Source organism: Bufo gargarizans, chromosome 3, assembly GCF_014858855.1.
Source record: "Bufo gargarizans isolate SCDJY-AF-19 chromosome 3, ASM1485885v1, whole genome shotgun sequence".
In the NCBI taxonomy this organism is placed as follows: domain Eukaryota; kingdom Metazoa; phylum Chordata; class Amphibia; order Anura; family Bufonidae; genus Bufo; species Bufo gargarizans.
Window position 1 is genome coordinate 214,936,661 of NC_058082.1, and position 18,828 is coordinate 214,955,488.

The 18,828-nt window shown below is 41.4% G+C and overlaps 1 protein-coding gene across 1 annotated transcript in view; it reads left to right on the forward strand.

The window, feature by feature from the left end:
* The window catches only part of IL18R1 (interleukin 18 receptor 1), a 40,015-nt gene extending 22,879 nt beyond the window's left edge, over positions 1-17,136 (forward strand). Inside the window, exons 8-12 of the mRNA XM_044286761.1 lie at positions 9,228-9,387; positions 11,562-11,698; positions 12,143-12,304; positions 13,351-13,506; positions 14,310-17,136. Coding sequence (XP_044142696.1) covers positions 9,228-9,387; positions 11,562-11,698; positions 12,143-12,304; positions 13,351-13,506; positions 14,310-14,653 — 959 coding nt within the window. The 3' untranslated portion in view covers positions 14,654-17,136. The remainder of the gene's footprint in view (positions 1-9,227; positions 9,388-11,561; positions 11,699-12,142; positions 12,305-13,350; positions 13,507-14,309) is intronic.
* The last annotated feature ends 1,692 nt before the right edge of the window (positions 17,137-18,828 follow it).

Genomic DNA, 18,828 nt, shown 5'->3' on the forward strand with positions numbered 1-18,828 from the left:
CAGGCATAATGTATTGTTAGACGATGCGCAAAATGCTTAAAAAAGAGTCTAAGGCTACTTTCACACTAGCGTTAATATTTTTCGGTATTGAGATCCGTCATAGCGTCTCAATACCAGAAAAAACCTGCTTCCGTTTTGTCCTCATTGATTGTCAATGGGGACAAAACGTAACTGAACAGAACAGAATGCTCCATAATGAATTCCATTCCGTTCTCATACCGGAGAGAAAACCGCAGCATGCTGCAGTTTGCTTTCCGTACTTGGATGTGGAGCAAAACGGATTTGTCATGAGACGCATGACCCATAATGCAAGTCAATGGGGCCGGATCCGTTGTCTCTGACACAATCTGACACAATAGAAAATGGAGTCGTCCCCCATTGACTTTCAATGGCGTTCATGACGGATCCGTCTTGGGTATGTAAAAGATAATACAATCGGATCCATTCATAACGGATGCAGTTGGTTGTATTATCAGTAACGGAAGCGTTTTTGCTGAACCCTGCCGGATGCAGCAAAAACGCTAGTGTGAAAGTAGCCTAAAACAGTTAGTACATGTGATGCAAAGCATGCACACCGAAGAAACTGCACATGTGCATAGTAACATAGTACATAAGACCGAAAAAAGACATTTGTCATCCTGCAAGTTGATCCAGAGGAAGGCAAAAAAAAAACCCCTGTGAGGTAGAAGCCAATTTCCCCCACTTTAGGGGAATAAAAAATTCCTTCCCGACTTCAATCAGGCAATCAGAATAACTCCCTGGATCAACAATCCCCCTCTAGTAGCTATATCCTGTAATATTATTACACTCCAGAAATACATCCAGGCCCCTCTTGAATTCCTTTATTGTACTCACCATCACCACCTCCTCAGGCAGAGAGTTCCATAGTCTCACTGCTCTTACCGTAAAGAATCCTCTTCTATGTTTGTGTACAAACCTTCTTTCCTCCAGACGCAGAGGATGTCCCCTCGTCACAGTCACAGTCCTGGGGATAAATAGATGATGGGAGAGATTTCTGCACTGACCCCTGATATATTTATACATAGTAATTAGATCTCCCCTCAGTCGTCTTTTTTCTAAAGTGAATAACCCTCATTTTAATAATCTTTCAGGGTACTGTAGTTGCCCCATTCCAGTTATTACTTTAGTTCAATAGTAAATCTGCCCACTGTGGGCAAAAAATTGCAGAAAAAAAACATAACAAAAACCACAGATGGCTAAGAAATATTTTAGCAAAAACGCAAGCGCCTATTTTGGCATTTTTTTATAGGTAAAAAAATGACAGAGGAAAATGTATGTGTGCAAGGATCCATAGGAATACACAGGCTACAGGCAGTGTGAAGGATCAGGGACTGATACTCAGGCCGAACGCACACGGACGATTTTCACGGCCGTGAGCGGTCCGTGGAACCACGGGCTGGATTCCTGCCGAGAGCAGGAGCGCACGGCGTCATTGGTTGCTATGACGCCGTGCGCTCCCTGCTGCCGCCGCAATACAGTAATGCACTGGTATAGATCATACCATTGTATGACTGTACTGTGGCTGCAGCAGGGAGCGCACGACGTCATAGCAATCAATGACGCCGTGCGCTCCTGCTCTCGGCAGGAATCCAGCCCATGGTTCCACGGACCGCTCACGGCCGTGAAAAAAAGGCCATGTGCATTCGGCCTCAGGCAAAGGTTTAGGGAGCCTGTTTAAATAGGCCACCAGGAATTATTTTTTGATTGATTTTCATGGCACATGGATGCTCTGTGTCATTGCCTTGCACTAGTTGCCACAGCCTACTCGATGACAGGACACAAAATAGTAGTAAATTCATGGATAAATCTTCCCTTTACTATCTCCATATAACTGGCAGTACCACCTCCACAACTAATTTTATTCAATGTCAGTATTCTGTTTAGTAAATGATCTCTGTCACCACCTCCATTTGGCGTAGTATATGTGGCGTACAAGGCCTCACCAGTCCCAACATGGAAACTTGCAAATTGCACCCAATATTTTCTATTGCATTAATCATCATAGTGCTTTTTGTGGTGAGGTTACATTCAATAGGGTTTGTGGTCTTGGAGGAGCTAGTTCTTAGTATATGTTCTAAGTATAAGTAGTAAATTATCTTATTTTCTCTATGACTGTTATAAAAGATATTGATTTGTGTTCAGATAATGGTCTGCGGTTAATCATAAGTTGTGTTAGAAGATGAATCATACTTTCCATCTCTGTCGTAGATGAAAGATAACCAGCTAAAAAGCCTATTAAGTGCTCTTTCACACCTGCGTTCTTTTCTTCCGGCATAGAGTTCCGTCGTCGGGGCTCTATGCCGAATGAATCCTGATCAGTTTTATCCTAATGCATTCTGAATGGAGAGAAATCCGCTCAGGATGCATCAGGATGTCTTCAGTTCCGGACCGGAACGTTTTTTGGCCGGAGAAAATACCGCAGCATGCTGCGCTTTTTGCTCCGGCTAAAAATCCTGAAGACTTGCCGCATTGATCCGGATCCGGCCTTAAGCTAAACGTCGTTTCGGCGCATTGCCGGATCCGACGTTTAGCTTTTTCTGAATGGTTACCATGGCTGTCGGGATGCTAAAGTCCTGGCAGCCATGGTAAAGTGTAGTGGGAAGCGGGGGAGCAGTATACTTACCGCCAGTGCGGCTCCCTGGGCGCTCCAGAGTGACGTCAGGGCGCCCCAAGCGCATGGATCACGTGATCGCATGGCACGTCATCCATGCGCATGGGGCGCTCTGACGTCACTCTGGAGCGCCCCGGGAGCCGCGCGGACTGTAAGTATACTGCTCCCCCGCTCCCCACTACTACTATGGCAACCAGGACTTTAATAGCGTCCTGGCTGCCATAGTAACACTGAACGCATTTTGAAGACTGATCCCCCGTTTTTCCGGATCCGGCGTGTAATTCTGGCAAGTGGAGTACACGCCGGATCCGGACAACGCAAGTGTGAAAGAGGCCTAAGGGTACTTTCACCTTTGAATCCGGCGGACAATTCTGTCGCCGGAACTGCCCGCCGGATCCGGAAAAACATGTGAAAACTGATTACATTTGAATCAGGATTCTGATCACAATGAAAAAATGCATTGGAAAAAACAGATGCGCCATGTATGGACTTTTTTTTTTCAGGTTTAACATGCAAAAGCCAGATCGGGGTCCGGCATTAATGCAAGTCAATGGGAAAAATGCCGGATCCGGCGTTCAGTCAAAGATTTTTGGCCGGAGGTAAAAAATACAACATGCTAGGTTTTCTGAAAAGCCTGATCAGTAAAAATGACTCAACTGAAGGCATCCTGAACGGATTGCTCTCCAATTAAAATGCATGGGGATAAAACTGATCAGTTCTTTTCCGGATTTGAGCCCCTAGGACGGAACTCGGTGTGAAAGTACTCTTAGGCCTCATGCACACGACAGTATTTTTTCACTGTCCGCAAAACAGGGTTCCGTTGGTCCGTAATCCGTGACCGTTTTTTCGTCCATGGGTCTTCCTTGATTTTTGGATGATCCACGGACATGAAAAAAAAGTCGTTTTGGTGTCTGCCTGGCCGTGCGGAGCCAAATGGATCCGTCCTGAATTACAATGCAAGTCAATGGGGACGGATCCATTTGACGTTGACACAATATGGTGCAATTGCAAACGGATCCATCCCCATTGACTTTCAATGTAAAGTTTGGAGTCCCTATTATACCATCGGATCTGAGTTTTCTCCAATCCGATGATATATTTTAACTTGAAGCGTCCCCATCACCATGGGAACGCCTCTATGTTAGAATATACTGTCGGATATGAGTTACATAGTGAAAACTCATATCCGACAGTATATTCTAACACAGAGGCGTTCCCATGGTGATGGGGACGCTTCTAGTTAGAATATACTACAAACTGTGTACATGACTGTGCCCCCTGCTGCCTGGCAGCACCCGATCTCTTACAGGGGGCCGTGATCAGCACAATTAACCCCTCATGTGCCGCACCTGAAGGGGTTAATTGTGCGTATCATATTCCCCTGTAAGAGATCAGGGCTGCCAGGCAGCAGGGGGCAGACCCCCCCCCTCCCCAGTTTGAATATCATTGGTGGACAGTGCGGCCCCCCTCCCTCCCTCTATTGTAATAATAACATTGGTGCCACAGTGTGCGGCCTCCCCCTGCCCCCCTTCCTCCCTCTATTGTATTAATACGTTGGTGGCACAGTGTGCGGCCTCCCCCGGCCCCCCCCCCCTCCCTCCCTCTATTGTAATAAGAACATTGGTGGCCAGTGTGCGGCCCCCCTCCCTCCCTCTATTGTAATAAGAACATTGGTGGCCAGTGTGCGGCCCCCCTCCCTCCCTCTATTGTAATAAGAACATTGGTGGCCGGTGTGCGGCCTCCCCTCCCCCCCGATCATTGGTGGCAGCGGAGTTCCGATCGGAGTCCCAGTTTAATTGCTGGGGCTCTGATCGGTAACCATGGTAACCAGGATGCTACTGCAGTCCTGGTTGCCATGGTTACTTAGCAATAGTAGAAGCATCATACTTACCTGCTGGCTGCTGCGCTGTCTGTGAGCGGCCGGGAGCTCCTCCTACTGGTAAGTGACAGGTCTGTGCGGCGCATTGCTAAATGAACTGTCACTTACCAGTAGGAGGAGCTCCCGGCCGGACACAGACCTCGCAGCAGCCAGCAGGTAAGTATAATGCTTCTACTATTGCTAAGTTACCATGGCAACCAGGACTGCAGTAGCATCCTTGTTGCCATGGTTACCGATCGGAGCCCCAGCGATTAAACTAGGACTCCGATCGGAACTCCGCTGCCACCAATGATCGGGGGGGGGGGGGGGGAGAGCGGAGGCCGCACACTGGCCACCATTGTTATTAATGCAATAGAGGGAGGGAGGGGGGGCCGCACACTGGCCACCAATGTTATTAATACAATAGAGGGATGGAGGGGGGGGTGGCCGCACTGGCCACCAATGATATTAATACAATAGAGGGGGGGGGGGGGCGAGGGGGGGTGCACTGGCCACCCATGAAATTTAAACTGGGGAGGGAGGGGGGTCTTCCCCCTGCTGCCTGGCAGCCCCTGATCTCTAACAGGGGGCTATGATATGCACAATTAATTGTGCTGATCACGGCCCCCTGTAAGAGCAGGGGGCAGTCATGTACACAGTTCGAACAGTCATGTACATCACTATGGGAACTAACAACGAACAGTCATGTACATCACTATGGGAACGCCTCTGTGTTAGAATATACTGTCGGATCTGAGTTTTGACGAAGTGAAAACTTAGATCTGAAAAAGCTTTTATGCAGACGGATCTTCGGATCCGTCTGTATGAAAATAACCTACGGCCACGGATCACGGACACGGATGCCAATCTTGTCTGCATCCGTGTTTTTTCACGGGCCCATTGACTTGAATGGGTCTGTGAACTGTTGTCCGTCAAAAAAACTGTGCATTTTCCGATTTTTCCACGGACCCATTGAAAGTCAATGGGTCCGTGAAAAAAAAACGGGAAACAGCACAACGGCCACGGACGCACACAACGGTCGTGTGCATGAGGCCTCAAACAGAATCGCTGTGTAAATGGTAGTTATAGAGGACCTGTCGCCCTTCCAGACATGTTTTAGTAACTACTTGCATTCCCCATGTAGTAACAATCCTGGAGCATATATTCTTATTAGTCTATGTTGTGTAGTTCCTCTGTCATAAGAATAGATTCTCTCACTACATGGAGAAGACAAGTAGTTACTAAAACAGACATGTCTGGAGAGGTGACAGGTCCTCTTTAAAGGGCATCTGTCATCAGGAACATGGTTATTAAACTGGCTGACTTTAGATATGTGCTAATGGCAGCTGAAGTTCTCTTTGTTTCTTCTTTCTATGTTCTTTTATTGTATACCCCTAGGAGCAATAGGGTGTTGCACCTACCCCTAGAGGCTCTGTTGTCCTTCCTCTGGCCGCACCCTCATCATGTTGATTGACAGAGCCAGGCAGGATGATGTGAATTTAAATAGAGCAAATGTAAGAGGCGTATTACACTACTTGATGTTTGGGCAGGATGAGTTCTGATTTAATGATAAAGGACCTATTGCGCAGGCCAATGCAAAGTACAGCAGTTGTTCCTCCTCGTTCAGTGGTATTGATCATTGGCCAAACCAGCATTTTCTCATTTATCAGGTCATCCCTGGTGATTATTCAGGTCAGTTATTGGGAACAAGTGTTCCTATAAACAATTTTTCCTGATATTTGGTCCAAAAATCACTCATTGTAATAGAGCCTTTAGATGAAACTTATTTATCATGGTCACTGATGTGGAATACTACATTTGGTGCATCTTTAGACAGTCTAGGCTAAGTTTATACCACCTGTTATCGATAATAAAATAATAGGCATCTCACTGTGACTCTGTACAGAGTACACTACTTTATTCTGGTACCTTCCAAAAAGGAATTATATTTATTAGATGGTTTAATCAGTGCCAGAATTTTGGCACCACTTTGGTTCGCTGTGTCACGTATTAAGCCCCACCCCTTTCTTGCAAAGCCACACCCATGTTCTAACAGTCACAACACATTTTGGGGTCTAAAATTCTTAATAGTAAATCTGCTCCAATGTTTCCCTAATAACTGAACATGCTAGCTTCATAAAACATGCATCAAGCAAATGAAAGTAAATTATTTTAATAAATAAGACTTTTTTTTTCCAGATAAAGTATAGGAAAATATGGAATCAGCAAAAAAAATAAAAATCCCAGTTAGTACTTTTGTGGGTCCTCCTTGGTCTTTTATGACAAGTGGTGATGTTACTATGCATTTTTGAGACGCCTGAGGCCAGTGATTGGCTGCAGCTGTCACATGAATGATGAACAGATGTAGACACAGCATCCACATTCAATGTTCTGTCTTTATTATTCCAGAAATGATGTACAGAGAAATGGATTAATAGAGATGGAACATTGAAGATGGATGTTGTGGCTACGTCTGTTTGTCCTTGGAGAACCATCCCACATATTACAAACTGGCATCCAGATATTCCCTGTGCTTCATGCTGTGCTACTCTGCTTACCTGTTGAATGCCCAATGAATGTTCTTTTGCAGTCTGTCAGGCTGGCATGTGTATATATATATATATATATATTTATTTTTGCTCTACAGTATAGTGTAATAGACCATATGATACTGTGCATATTACAAGTTTTTGGCTCTGAGGGAATCATACTCTGAGGCCACCAAGTTGGCACAACAGTTTCCTGGAGAAAAGGCATGAAAAGTAGTTCTTCTACAGGAAGGATCTGTATGTAAATCAATGTCTGCTGGGTACTGGTTTGCTTGTTGAGAGGCCTTTGATGTGTGTCAGAAAAAAATAGGTTTGTCTTTGTGGACAAGATGGCTTAGGGAAACTTCTCCATAAGGAACACAGAGCCATTCGCAGACAGCTGTGTTTAGTTTTTCTTAGCATGGGAGCCTATAGACAATGCATGTCACTTGAATTAGAAATTATATGATGCTAACTCACTCCCTGACTCCTTTCTTATGCCAAATTATGAACAGGCTTTTGTTTTAACCTTATTATTTTTTTAGTATAAATACCGTATGTATTTCCTATATCCACTTGATGATGAAAGACATGAAAGCACTGCTCCTTTTCAGTGCAATCTGCAATGTCATTACAATCTGGTAATGTGGATGTATTATAGGCTTCAGGTCAATGGTTATGTATTAACTATTCTTTTTATTACACTTGTTTATATATAAGTAAGCTGTTATGGTATATTTTGATATTTGTATATTTTGTGGTTTCATACAATATGTATTATTTTTGACTTGCTGCTGTGGCAGTATGGCAGTATCGCTATATAGGGATAAGAAAAAGTCATATCATGTAACTAACATGAATCTGACCAGTTGTGTAACTAGAGTCCTATGGGCCCAGGATATCTTTTGGCCCTGGGAACCCCCTACCCCGTGAGATCCAGTGGCATTGCTGGAGATTGTGTCCCCCAAAAAGAATAAATTGTAGTACAATTTCCTATATATAACACACTCCACATCGTACAGTTAACAATACATTATACGAGTTAGAAATATTATCTTGTGAATTCATATTGCACACTGACACTATTATAATGGTGGTATTTAAAATAATGCGGTACTGCAGCGCGGACAACCGTTTTTTTCATGAGTAACAAATATTGCTACCATACTGTTAGTGAATAAAACCCAGAAATGTAAGACTAATATTACCAAAAATAACACCAGCCAAAAAATTCTACCAGACCATGAACACATATTACAATAACCAAGTGACTAAATAACACCATACTGATAATAAATAGGAACCAGTGTACTAAGACCAAGATTACCATCATACAATGACCATATATTGGTACAGTAGATACCAATTGTACACAAATAAGTGAGTACAGTAATGTTATATCCAGTGACTTAAAGGTGACATCCTCTCTGATTTCAGTCTTTCACTATTCCTTTTCTACTTCATCCAACCCAGACCACCATAAATATTTCATTCATATTCTGCCACAATTCAATTCTGCAGAGTGTAACACAGAAATATCTTTGTCTCATCGCTCCTCATAGCTAAGCACACTTTTGCACGTGGATTTTAAAGGCACATTCGTTCAGTCAGCAGATTTTTCTTCCATGGCATCTGCTGTAGGAATCTGAGGCTGGCCCTTGGACTTCTGGTGTGGATTTTCAGTTGTGTATGCTATGGATCTACCTACACATTTAGCCCCATTCAATGGGCTAATCCATGAGTGATCACTTGCTGCAGTTTCCATGTGAAAACGAATTGACTACTGGTGGACGTGAAGCATCATCAAAGCTTTGCTGTTAGTTTTTTCTCTCCCATTCTAGCAGATTATGGCCTCATGCACATAACTGTTGTGTGTTTTGCGGTCCGCAAAACAGGAATGGTGTTCATGTGCGTTCCACAATTTGCGGAACGGTGTGGACAGGCATTAATATAACTGCCTATTCTTGTCCGCAAAACGGACAAGAAAAGGACAGGTTATATTTTTTTTGTGGACCATGGAACGGAGCAACGGATGCGGACAGCACACGGAGTGCTGTCCGCATCTTTTGCAGCCCCATTGAAGAGAATGGGTACGCATCCAAGCCGCAAATACTGCGGCTCGGATGCGGACCAAAACAACGGTCATGTGCATGAGGCCTATCCCTGTGAAAAATTACTGAACATATTGTATTCATGTTATTTTTCTTAGGAAAAAATAATAGCATTAAATGTGAAGCATCAATTACAAAAACTGACCAAAAAAATGCATATCTTTACTGGGTAAGAACAAACAGGAGTAACATTGACAATCCTGATGACATTTTGGATCCATGTACTTCAACCATGAGCAAAACTTGCACAGGGAAAATGTAAGTACTAATAGTTCAATCATTTTCCTACATTCTTTGATTGATTAGTGTCACTAATTTCATTTGTATGTACATAACCATATATATTCAAAGGAAACAATTTGCCCTCCTATTGTAAGTATCCTACTATTTATGCTTGGATCACTGCCATCATGGGTTCCATTTTAAAGGATTAAATAGATATGTTTAATTGATTTGCTCAGTTTTGCAACACATCTTTTCCCATCCTATTAACTTAGACTTATTATAGATGAGTCTTTTTTAGGCCAATTTCACATGAACTTATTCAGTCTGTGAAATGCACTACATGTGATAGCAGTATTTCCCAGACTGAACGCTGCTCCTGTGACACAAACGCACTGCATTATATTGATTTATAATGCTGTGTGTTCCTGCCTGACCTTGGCTGTACTGAATAGTACTGACGGCATTATATCAGTACAATTTAGTATCCACAAGGTTGGACCGAAACACCCAGTATTATAAATCATTATAATGCTGCGAGTTTGTGTCACAGGATTCACCAGAATTGGAGCCACTCATAGAGGAGGTCCTATTTGACCCCCCATGACAACCATATGCCCTAATAGGCTATGGACAGGGATAGTCTACATGAAGCAAAATCTTTAAAACTATGCCGCAATGAGTTACAGCACCTCAGAATGCAGGGGTGCATTAAACATATGTTGGGCCTTCATTTCAGTCCTCTTGTAGGGTGCCTAAAGAGTTTTCTGTCAGAGCTATCTTAGCCCTTAGCAGGATATACTGTTAGTGACATCTTTATCTACAGAGCTACTTAAGGGCTATTTTTTTGTGGGGTGATCTGTAGTTTTTAGTGATACCATTTTGGCGTATGTATAACATTTTATAACATTTTTTGGGAGATGTAGAAAAAGCTGCAAATAGGAAATTTTATTCCATTCTGTTCACCATGCAGGATAAATACGGTTATGATTATACATTTTTATGGGAAAATGGAGTTATTTGAATTTTAACTTTTTTTATATTTTCAAAATAGTTTTTTACTTCTCTATGTATTTTTTAAGCCCCCTAGGGGGTTTGAATATGCAATCTTTAGAACGCTTCACCCGTACATTGCAATAAATTGGCATTGCAGTATATATCAGATTCTGTATTTTTTTTATGGAGCCCTCCCACCTGCAGGCCTCCATAAGAATTACAGCTGTAATAGTCTCGGATTCTTTAGAGCAGGGGTGCACAACCTGCGGCCCGGGGGCCACATGCGGCCCTTGATACCATTCTGTGCGGCCCTCAACCATCTAGTAACAAACATGTATGTCTATGTCTTGTGGCTGCTCACATGTATTTTTCATATATTCGACCATTAGATGGTAGTCCTAGAAGTGTAACTACACATTAATGGCATATACTGTATGTACTGTATGTTCGATATGCCATAAATACAGTATTTCAGTTGTTTTTTACACCTTTAAATTTTATTTTCGGCCCTTGACGTTGGTTCAGTCTGACAATGTGGCCCCCACCCAGAAAACGTTGTGCGCCCCTGCTTTAGAGAGACCATGGAGAAGGAATGATTTTAAATTTGAAGTTGTCTGGATTAATCATGCCAACGGTCTTTGTTTGGCTGCAGTGATTAGCATGTATTCTCTATGTGACCAATGCAACCAGTCACTGACCTCAGCAGTCATGTAGCGTATATGTCATTAACTGGAACATTATGGCCCAGATTAGCTTATCCTAAAGATAGCGTAAGCATAGACCAGCTCTCTAGACTTGCATCAGATTAATCACAGGGGCTCAGGCTGGAGGATAAATCTGGTGCAGGGATAGACTCTTTTCTCTGAGTCTATAACAACTATTAATTTTCTTACTTTGAGACAGTTTTATGCCAGAATTTCGGCGCGATTTTGGAGCAAAGTAATGCATCTTAGACCCCCTCCCCTTTCATATAAAGCTCTTTCCTTTTCCACTAAGCCCAACACCTTGTTGAGCATGTCAGAAAAAAGTGTATAAACCCTAGATGTGCCAAATTGTGCCATTTTTAAACAGATTATTGGAGCAGAATCATTAGTAAATCTGGGGCTATGTGTTAAATGTTCCAGTTATGTCAGACAACCCTTTTAAATTGACCATGAAATTTAGAAAACGTGAACATTTATCGTCACTAATTTATGATTTTTTTTTATTTTAAGAGAATCCACAAATTCTACTCAGAGTACTGACCTGTACTTAATAAATATAAGTGATGATGATATAAAATATCCATATATATGCAAATTGGACTCCTTTAAAGGCGGAGACATGAGACTATTTGAGCTAAAATTAAAAGGTAAGACATTCAATTTTATGAAGTCTGTTTTTAAGTTAAAATAGTTGTTTTTATCTGACAAGAAGAACCGTAACTTGAAGTTCCTGGACCCTGCCCTTAATCACAACATATAATAGGACCCCTACCTACCATGTCCCATTTATAAAGCCTCATTCACACACCAGTGTTTTAGTCAGTGATTTCCATCAGTGATTGTGAGCCAAAACCAGGCATGAAGCCCACACTCAGATCAGTTATAACAGAAAGATCTGCCCCTGTTCTATGTTTAGAGCCGCACCTGGTTTTGGCTCAAAATCACTGATGGAAATCACTGAACAAAACACTGACCCGTGGGATTCTGATATCATGTGTTCACGTGCTAAATTTTACAGTGCCTATTTTGTATCAGCCACTGTGGTTCAGTAAAGGCTTTTAAACTAATGTAAGCTCCTTTTTTCTTAACAGATAAGAGTCAAGATCTTTCTAAGAACGTCTTCACAAAATCAATTATTGCATCTATCATTTGCTCTGTCTTAATTGTTTTTCTGATCTTCTTGTGCATAATGTTCAGGATGCAAATTGTTCTCTTATACCGCAGTTTAACTGGAGTAGATGAGACTATTGGAGGTTAGTGTCACATCTTTCTCCTTCAACAGTTACAAAAAGTGTAGGTGTGCACTGAAATAGTCAAAGATTTTAATGTAACTGAAAAACAAATGAAAAAGTGGTCCCATCAAATATGTCACGGACTGAAGGAAACTCTAATGGTATGGTTCTCATTTGCTTCATAGCTTCTGTTTATAATAGAAATCATGAAGCTGTGGCCGATGGACTCCACGACTTATCATGGAATCCGCTGGCCCAGGAGTCCGACAAGGCAGCATGTTGCACATGATATTAATGTCAATTTAAAGAGGGCACTGTGTCTCCTCTTATCTTTTACTCCACTACAAAAATAAAGATAATGCCTGGCAGCAATGTATTAGATATATTTACATACAACTAATATTAAAAAAAAAACTGCTATGAATTTTGTATCATCAGGCTTTAGGGATATGTAAGACAGATCTTCAGAATTAGGGCCTCTACAATGATCCTCACATCTCAACTTAATTTTGAGTATGACACAGAGGAAAGAAGTCTATAAAGTTTCCTTACAGTCATACCTATCTTTCTGGGATTTGACAGACTCTGATTCTGTGGTATCGCAGTTGGGCTGGGTGTGGAGCACAACTGTGGGCACTGCTGTACTGAGTGGCCCATGTTATTGGGCAGTTCTATGTGGTAGGCATAATGTTATGGGAAATTTCATGTGAATAATATCAGTACCATGGTGGAGACTGTTTAGCTACATTATGGTTTGAGCACTGCATTCTTTAACATCTGCTAGGTGACCCTACTATGTAGGTTCTAGATGTGATTCAAAATGGAAGACTGTCTGCTGTGAGTACTACAATTTGGATCAATTCAGATGTGGCACTGCATGGGCTAAAGTAAAGCATATACAATATCTTAAAAATGTGCAGCAAGTGATTCAACACGTATACTTCCATTCTTAACGGGTAGCCATTACTGTAGCCCTCAGTTACCTGGTCTTCCCATATATTGTGATCTATAGAATATGCAATTAATTGTCTTTGTAGATAAACATTATCTATTTTTTCCTCACTCAGATGGAAAAGAATATGATGCTTACCTGTCTTTTGAAAGTTCTTCCTCCTGTGAATCAGATGAAAGACATTTTGTATACCAGACTCTTGCTCCAATCTTAGAAGATCGTTTTGGCTATAAACTTTGTATTTTTGAGAGAGATGTAGTTCCTGGAGGAGGTAAGAATAAACTCGTTTTATCTGTTCTTTATACATTTATAGATGAACATTTATAGCCTAATATAGCAAAGTGTAATTATCATTTCAATTTTAAATGTGTAGGGACAGTAATGTTATGAACTTTTGTATGTGCGTGTGTATATAGATATATATAATATATCAGGGAATTTTGTGTAATTGTATTATCAGATTTTATTAAATGTTTAGCTAAGTGTCCCTGCCTGTTTGAGCTGCTGCCAGCACTGATAACTGAAAGACTGAAAGAAAATCTCCCCTACATCTTCCTGCCCCACTCCTTGTTTATTAAGATACAGAAGAGCGGGGTTGCCAGCAATCATTGCTGACAATGCTTACCACAGGAACACAGTACTGTTTCAGTACTTTGTCAATGCTGACTGCAACCAGCCCCACTATCTTCCAAATGTGTGCCTAGTTACCGGTAGTTAGTAAGTGCTGGGAAGGTAACGGTGAGCGAGGCTGCCAGTAATCGGCTCTGACACTAACTGTAATGTGTTCCTGTGTGTAGCACCTACTGCTCCTGCTCATACTGCAAAAAATGATGTAGAAATATAGTGCTACAGGCAATTTAGTTAAATTAGAAATCCTATATCTATGACAATGCGCAAGATCTTCAGCATCAGTCACATGCCTGTTTCAGAGATTTTTTTTTATCAGGATTTCTATAGAAAACATTCTTTTTTTGCCACAATGTGAATCAATACCGCTTACAGTTATTCACCATGTGTACTCAGCAGAGTATATTTACTGAAATACCTGCTAACCTACTTTTTCCTGTATTGCAGCTCAGGTTGATGATATGAACTCATTTCTTGAAAAGAGCAGAAGATTAATCATTGTGTTATGCAATGACTTCACTTCGTGCAAAGCAATGTATGAACTTGAGAGTGGTTTACACAAAGCGATGGTGGAGAGGAAGATTAAAGTCATTTTGATTGAATCCACACCTTTAAGTGAGCAAAGTTTCCAGATAGAATCTCTGCAACTTCTTAAGATGAAAAATAGAGTCAAATGGAAAGGGGATAAGTCTCGTCCTCTTAATTCACAATTTTGGAAACAAATCCAATATTTAATGCCAGCAAAGCCTATCAAGTCAAGTAGTCGTTTTTCCACACTAAAAGCAATATAGGTAGATGTTAGTGGAGAAATGTCCTGAGGCATGCACTGAGTAGTTCAAAATCTCTTCAAAATTGATCCAGGACTGACATAATTTTATTTTTTCATGGCTAAATGGTGGAATTTCTGAGCGACTTTAAAATGAGTAGTTACTTTTTTCCTCTACTGAGTAATATTAAAAGCACCTGGAAGCCCGTTGAAAATTGTTCATTAAGGTTTGGATTACTCTTTAGAAGAATTGTCTTACCAAAACTCGGTGTGTAGCTCTAGCCTAAAGTGGACCAATTATGATATACAATATTTATTGTACACTCCACAACAGTGAAGTTGCAACAAGAAGGACATGCCGTAAAATCGAGGAATTAGCAGGTGTCATTGAGATCACATTTTCAAGTACCTAGCTCTAATCTGTGGCATATAGAAAAGCCATACAAGCCAGATTAAAAGCAGCTTTTATCTACATAAAACCTCAAAAATCGGATCAAATTATGTGGTATATTTGTGTGATGTCTCCTATTTGCTGACTTGCCAGTTATTACCACTTGTCGTAACCTAAGAAGGACAGAATTTATAAACTTAGGAACCTTTGTTTATAAGGCAGATTACTATGCACCTAGGCGTCAGCACCGCATGCCTTAGTGGTTCGGAGAACAGTGACGAATTGGAATAGCAGCAAGCGGTGCACAGAGGTGTACCTCTGCATGGATGGACCATCTAACTTAGAAGTATCACGTGTTTTGATCCATTTTGTACGGCAAGTGAAAGTAGACATCACATCTCAGGTGAACAGGTGGCAAACAGTGTCTACACAAACCATCAGAAGGATTTTGCATGATATAGGGCTATGAGCCAATTATCCAGCTACAGATGTTCCATTGACCTCATGCCACCACTCTCAAAGACTATCACGGTGCACAGCAAGACAGTGATGGAGGCTGGCCTGGAGGTTTATTCTCTGCAACGAAAAGGCCTGCTTTTGTCTCGGATGTAGACATAGTCAGACATTGGTCTAGGGATTACACGGAAAACGCCATGAAGAGGCCTTCACAAGGGAACATCACACTGGTCCTACTCCCATGATTATGATGGCAAAATGTATGGTGGCCAGACTCCTATAGTTTTTATTTCAGGCACACTAACAGCTTGCTATTAAATTGATTTGGTTGTGGAACCAGTGGTATGGCCATTTATCCAAAATGTCCAATTTTTCAACAGGACACCAGGCAACATGTTTCTCATGCTACTGTGAGCAGCCTGTGTGGCATAAATGTTCTACCATGGCCTGCAGTGTCTTCAGACTTGTTTCCCATCAAGCACATCTGGGACGTCACTGGTTGCAATTTCAAAGGGAGTGGTCAGCAGTAGATCTTGATGACTTGTGTGCCCAAGTGCATTCAGTGTCGCAGAACATTCCTCAGACAACCATTAATAACCTCATTAATAGCATGCCAAGGTGTGTAAATGGGTGTATTTCTGCAGCTGGCACTCGATACTGGATAAAATGAGATGTTTTGTTTCCATTTTTTTTATTTGCATATCATTAACATGTTTATCAATCCTGTGATCTCCATAATTTCCATAATTTTCCTTCTTAGTGTAGATTATTTGGTTTGCATATAGGGCATAATATAAATTATATTCAAAACAGAGACAAAACTGTGTTCCTACAGGCCCCTGTTCTCCAATGAATGATCAGTTCAGTTTGCTTACAGCCAGACAGGCAAATGCTTTCTGACCCAGGTCATTCAGGGGGGAAGGGCTTGCAATAATTGTACATACCTGTAACAAAAAATATTAACATTTCTTAAATTAGGAAGGAACTGATGAGGGGGTCATTTTTAAGTCTGGCTTTGCTTTGTGAGCCTGAACCAAATTTATGAAGTGGTGCACGGTAATAATATATGTAGCATGAGTGCTATGTGGTTTACACCTTTAGGTTTAAACTACACCAGGGGGTTGCCTGGTGTGGGTTGCACCATCTTTGCGTCTTTTGCAAACGTCGCACATAGTAAATGAGCTATGATCAAGGTCTAATCTCACTTTTAGCTCATAAACATAGACCACTGTGACAAATGGCGAGGATCACAAAATATTGCAAATTTAACAAATGCAGAAGAAAATGTGACAGTTGTCATGACTTGCTAGTTTTTTAGACCACAAAACTAACATATCTAATTTGATAAATCTCCCCCTGAGTGCTTATTACATGTATTCTATTTATTTTACATATGTACTGTATACAAGTGTTTTGTGTTGGCAAAAAGGAGTAGGCACAGGGAATCTACTTTCCTCATGTCTTCACTCCCATATTAACCAAAACACTCCAACTGGATTTATTCGAATGAATTAGCAATATACCCATACTATTGCCAATATTCTCTTTAAAGGGGTTGTCTGGGTTCAGAGCTGAACTCAGACATACCCAGAATTTCACCCAGGCAGCCCCCCTGACAAGAGCATTGGAGCATTTTATGATTCAGCGCAGGGCAAAGGCATTTTCAGGAGTTCAGGTGATTAACCAAGCTCTCCTTAGGGCTGCCATCAGTGAGTCCGGTGATGTCACCGGCTCTGATGGGAGGGTTTTACAGGCTAGAGCAGCGCTAAAGCCGGCCTATCAGAGATGGTGACGTCACCGAATACACTGCTGGGCGGAAGCTTCCACCTAGCAGCCCTAAGGAGAGCTAAGTTCATCATCGGTACTACTGAAAATGTCTTTGCCCTGCGCAGGGCAAGGGAGCGCATTGGAGCATAACATGCTCCGATGCTAACATCAGAGGGGCTGCCTGGGTGAAAATATGGGTATGCCCAGGTTCAGATCTGAACCTGGACACCCCCTTTAAGGTGTTTAGTCTTTCCTGGATGATCTTAAACAAGTTATCCCATGATTAATGTGAAAAAATGAAAATCATACATACACTAGTACATGTCAACCTCTTTCTAACAACGTTAGAACCAGCTCTATACCTCACATAGATCCAGAGATCTCCACATTCATTGCTCCTGTTGTTCTGCTAGATTTATTTCAAGCTGGCAGTTTAGAGGGTGTGTCCTTTCTCAAACAGCATGTAATGTCTGCTGCAGTTGAAGGACGGAACTGAGAATATGCTTCCGTCTTAGCGAGCAGGACAAAAAAATTATAAAAAGGGAAAACAGAAGGTGGCGCTATACAGATAGATTTCATTGAATAACTGAGTAGCTTTATTTACATTTTTAGTTACATGCAGTTACAAAAGTATTCAGATGTAGGTTCTGTTTTGAAAACTGTAGAATATTATTCGTGGGACAACCCCTTTAAGTTGAAACCACTTTCAACTTATAAAAATCATTGACAGTGTTGATCTATAGCGAATTCAATTGGTTGAAAGACACAGTTAGTGTGGCCATTTCATATGTTAAACACTTGAAATTGGAAATCTAGATGAAAAGATGTATTGTTTTCAACTGACGTTTTGTTCTTTTTAACATTTCCTGTCCTGGGTGGTTTAGTTGTCATGTGACAATTTACATGTACGTGTATGCACAGAAAATACATAACTATACTGTGACAAATCATATTTCATTGTTGACTGCATGTTTTTGATAATTTAAAATATTTTTGTATATGTTTGAGTTTTTTATGCCTTAATAAACATCCTGATGGGAAGTTCCAGTGTTCCCTGTTTTTCTATTGATTTGTGATTTGATTTTCTCGTTCCATGGTTGAGGCTTGTGTACTTTTCTTAAATGCATGTGTAGATACAGCAGATCCCACAGATCTGTCCTACTTTAACTTTTTCCATTAGCTTGACATATCCCCAGATGTGCGGTGCAAGATGAACAAAAGCATATCCATCCCATAGATACAATCCCTTGGCCACCTATCACCATAGGTCATGTATATGTGTATATATATATTTAATGCATTCTTTTTTACTGGATGGCTGTGATGGAGGCTCCCATGTAAAAAAAAAATTAAAAAAAATAGATATATATATAGTTCAGCCAACCGCTATCTCTCCTGACTCGCTCATACATAAGGATGCTTGGCCTGGTCAATGTGTATTTAATGGGGAGAGGGGAGAAAGCCACTACCAGACACTTCTGGTGGTGGCTTATCTCCTGATCCTTCTCTCCCCCTGTTGAGGGAGAGTTGGGAGCTCCCCTGCACATTAAACTTTTGGCCGACAACACGGGGGCCTTAAGACATTA